The sequence below is a fragment of the Conger conger genome, chromosome 9 (assembly GCF_963514075.1).
Source record: "Conger conger chromosome 9, fConCon1.1, whole genome shotgun sequence".
Taxonomy (NCBI): Eukaryota; Metazoa; Chordata; class Actinopteri; order Anguilliformes; family Congridae; genus Conger; species Conger conger.
In genome coordinates, this window is record NC_083768.1 from 6,393,185 (window position 1) to 6,396,895 (window position 3,711).

The 3,711-nt window shown below is 45.1% G+C and overlaps 1 protein-coding gene across 2 annotated transcripts in view; it reads right to left on the minus strand.

Moving 5' to 3' along the window:
* The window catches only part of supt16h (SPT16 homolog, facilitates chromatin remodeling subunit), a 16,789-nt gene extending 14,146 nt beyond the window's left edge, over positions 1-2,643 (minus strand). The window contains exons 1-4 of one of the 2 annotated variants that reach the window (XM_061253447.1): positions 2,537-2,643; positions 1,907-2,084; positions 394-486; positions 1-85 (exon numbers count right to left, since the gene is read on the minus strand). The exon at positions 1-85 is cut by the window's left edge and continues 86 nt beyond it. In XM_061253447.1, the coding sequence (XP_061109431.1) occupies positions 1-85; positions 394-486; positions 1,907-1,972 (244 nt within the window). In that variant the 5' untranslated portion in view covers positions 1,973-2,084; positions 2,537-2,643. Of the gene's footprint in view, positions 86-393; positions 487-1,906; positions 2,085-2,201; positions 2,319-2,536 lie in introns of those variants that run through there. The other variant, XM_061253446.1, reaches the window with a different exon arrangement.
* Positions 2,644-3,711: the final 1,068 nt, after the last annotated feature.

Here is a 3,711-nt window from a genome sequence, read left to right on the forward strand (position 1 = left end):
CTTTCTTCTTGCTGGCGAGGAAGAGGATCTTGGACTCGCAGAAAACCATGATGGTGTCGGTCAGCTCGTAGCCAAATAGCCACGTCTGGGAGAGAGGGATGGATAGAGAGAAGAGAGGAACGTGTGGAAAACAGAACAAGAGGGGGGGATGCGCAGAGAAGAGAGAGAGAGAGAGACACTGTAAAGTTCCTTTTAATTTCGGAAATGACACTGCTATTTAAAAAAATATCTGTCTATATATATATATATTTCCACGAGCTCCATGGTCTTTCCAGGATGAACAGAGCTGTGAGGATTGGACCATGCTTTGTGGACCATGGGAATCCTGAGAAAAAGCGGTCTTGAAAAAGGCCAGGTGTTCAGCTGTCTACCGCACAGCCAGAGCTAGCTTACCTGGAGGGCAGTGGACTTCGCGTAGACAATCTCCTCGTCCACTCCGACCGACACCACAAGGGCATCCACCTTCCCAAACTCATCCTCCCCTTTCTAAGAAAGAGACAGAGAGAGAGAGAACGAGGGAAAGGGAGACGAAGAGGTTAATATTCACTATCTCTGTTTTTCTATTCACCACGTCACATGTACATAATGCCTCTTTATAGAAACACATACCCCTCAATGACGACAAATACAAATGCACACTTTACAAAACACATTAGGTCTTGCAAAAATGATTTAAATGTAATGTAATGTAATGTAATGTATAGACCACGAATTCGTATTTAGTTAAGCGCACGTGTGCAAAGTACGTTACTGCACAGACTAACGCCATCTGCCTAGCTAGTTCTGTTTGGGCGATGCTTCTGAAAGTTCTCGAATTCACAGTTCATAGAATGTAGCCTACAGCTATGACCGCTCAGAACACGTTCACATCGACAATACCGAAGCTTCGAGTGCAGCAACTCTTATTTTGACAAACGAGCAAGTTCTCTTGCGAAGTAGTCAACGCGTGTTATCCTTGCTATTCATCTTCGGCATCTGGAAAGCTGACCAATCCGTTGAAGAATATTCCATCCCATTTCGCACTGTTGTAATAGAAGCGTATCTGTTACATTAAGTTAGCTAGCTAGCTTGCTCGCTAACTAAACTTCAGCCTCAACCAGCAACACGACACACTTATCAACAGGTCATGGCAATTCCGTTGTCCCTGGCGTCAACTATAGTGGACTTCTATTACAGTTAAAATGTACCTAACGTTACCCTCGTCAAGTTCGCTAGCTCTAGCTACATAACAGGGTAGTCACTAACAGGCTAACAACCCCACACAAAGCAACATAGCCAGCGCTAGCTTACTAGCCGACTGATATGTCTAGGCAACTTTTTGTCTTCAATGTGTGATCACTACCAACTACCAAAAAGCTTGCGTATTACAATAAACAATGCTGACTGACTTATCTTGTGGAACGGTTAAGCTACTAAAAAGGGACGTTTCCGTCTGTGTGTTATGTAAGCTGTATCTAGCTAGTGAATGACATTATGTCTAAAACCATTTGGTTTGCTTGCCCGCTACGCACAATACAACTTAGCTTGCTAACAGGCTAATAATGATGGCTTGCTTGTTTACAACCAACGTTAACGTTCGTGAACGAGCCAAAAAGCTTGAACACACCTGTAAATTAAAATAGCTATATCTTTGGATTTTTACTTATTGCCGGTCCTTAAAACCGGCGTCTTAGACACCGACGTTTTATGCGAACACATCGACAGCAGGGTGATGACAGGCCTTCTGTAGCTAACGTTACACCGCTCGCCGCTTCGTTGGCTAACGTTACCGCTTCCAGGAGCTTTCCACAGCGACACGCTGTCGAAGTAGTTCAGCACACCTCTTCACGAAGCGCCAGCGTGTCGATATAATGTTTTTCGGGATGGTTATTTTTAACCACCGTTCACTACAGGGCGTTGCGATTACCTTCCAGTTGGCATATAGCCGCTTGATCCGGCGGTAATAGGCTTCCTTGTCCAAGTTTACCGCCATTACGCCCCGGGTCGTTCAAACTCCAGCTCCTGGCTTCGACCGAGGCCGGTTGAGGTCTCACACGCAGCGACCACGTTGTATCCGTAATAACTGCTTACAATTGCTCCCTGCTCTTAATTTTACACATATAAAACATAAATGTGAAAATAAACAACTATGTATGTATCGTTGTATATAAATGCCAATGATGAAGCCTCTAAAATACTACATAATTTAAAAAAAAACTTGCCTGAAAATAATAATTATATATTTTTAAATACATACATAAATATAGACTTCTTAAATTTCAGATTTCCCCCTAAGCCCAGACACGGTTACGCATACATTTATTAAAATTGCCTCCTGCCCACCCCTTTCTTCCTCCCTCCCTCCCTCTTTCTCTTATGTCCCCCTCCCGCTTCCCCTCATCCCCCCACCATTTCTCGTCATTTGCAGGCTTGCATGTACGCGTGCAGCTAGCCCCTCGACGATAAGACAAAATGGAACAACAGGGGCTGGTTCGTGACGACAAATGATGTAACTTAAAAATAAAAAAAGACAAATAATTTGTATATAGGCTATTACCAATTTGATGTTTAATATCCGGTTAGAAAAGTCTAGCAAGGATGCGTTTTAACTGTAATGCTCTAGCCTTCTGTATTTGCAGTAAATTAACCCTTATGTAGTGCACTTCTTTCCCCCATGCAGAGGACATGTTCTGCCAGGAGAGGTTATTTTATGTGGCTCTGTGTACGGTGCGAGTTAGATGACAAGACAGTCCGATTTCATCACAGGATGGATTTGAAGCTTTTGTTATTATTTATTTCTCCGATCATAAACCGCCAGCCATGCGCCCCCTTGTGCTCAGCAAAGAGCACGCGCTCGCTGATTTCGCGCCGTCCTCTCCGGATGAGGGCGTGGCCAGGGCAGCTGGGAGGAGCTAAAAACCGTTCGCTTCGAGCATTTACTAAAAGTGAAAGACAAGAGGATCCACGTCCCATTACAATCCATACACATGACCATGTTACAATCAGACCAATCCCTGGCTGGATTTGTAACAAAAATATTTCATCTACGAAAACAGGGTGTGACCATATACATATATATATACACAGTAGGATTCAGAAGATAATACTTTATTGAACCCTGTGGGGTAATTGATCTGGGCATTTGACCCCATCCTAGTGACTTGGCAGCCACAGCTCAGCACCGAGGGAGCAATGTGTGGTCAAGGTACTTTCTCCGGGCCCAACAGCTGCGCAGATCTTATCGTGGCTACACCGGGGCTTGAACGACCAACGATCCGAGTCCCAGTCTTGCAGCTAATCCACAATGCTACAGGGTGCCCCAAAAATATTAGGGGAGAGTGCCAGTGAAGTCACCCCTGCTACCAGAAATTATGCAAGCAAGATTCACATATTTGGGTAATTTGCCGGGGTCAGCACAGCCAGAACTACCTGGGTGAACTACCTTTGTGGTCCTTCTCCTCTGACCTCTCAGTCACACACACACACATCAGTGTTCTCTTCCTGGACACGACTGGGACACGCAAGGTCGGTGGTTCTAATCCCGGTATAGCCACAATAAGATCCGCACAGCCGTCGGGCCCTTGAGCAAGGCCCTTAACCCTGCATTGCTCCAGGGGAGGATTGTCTCCTGCTTAGTCTAATCAACTGTACGTCGCTCTGGATAAGGGCGTCTGCCCTAATACCAATAATGTAATGTAATGTGAAGTGAAGTGGGGGGAGGCTCGCCGCATA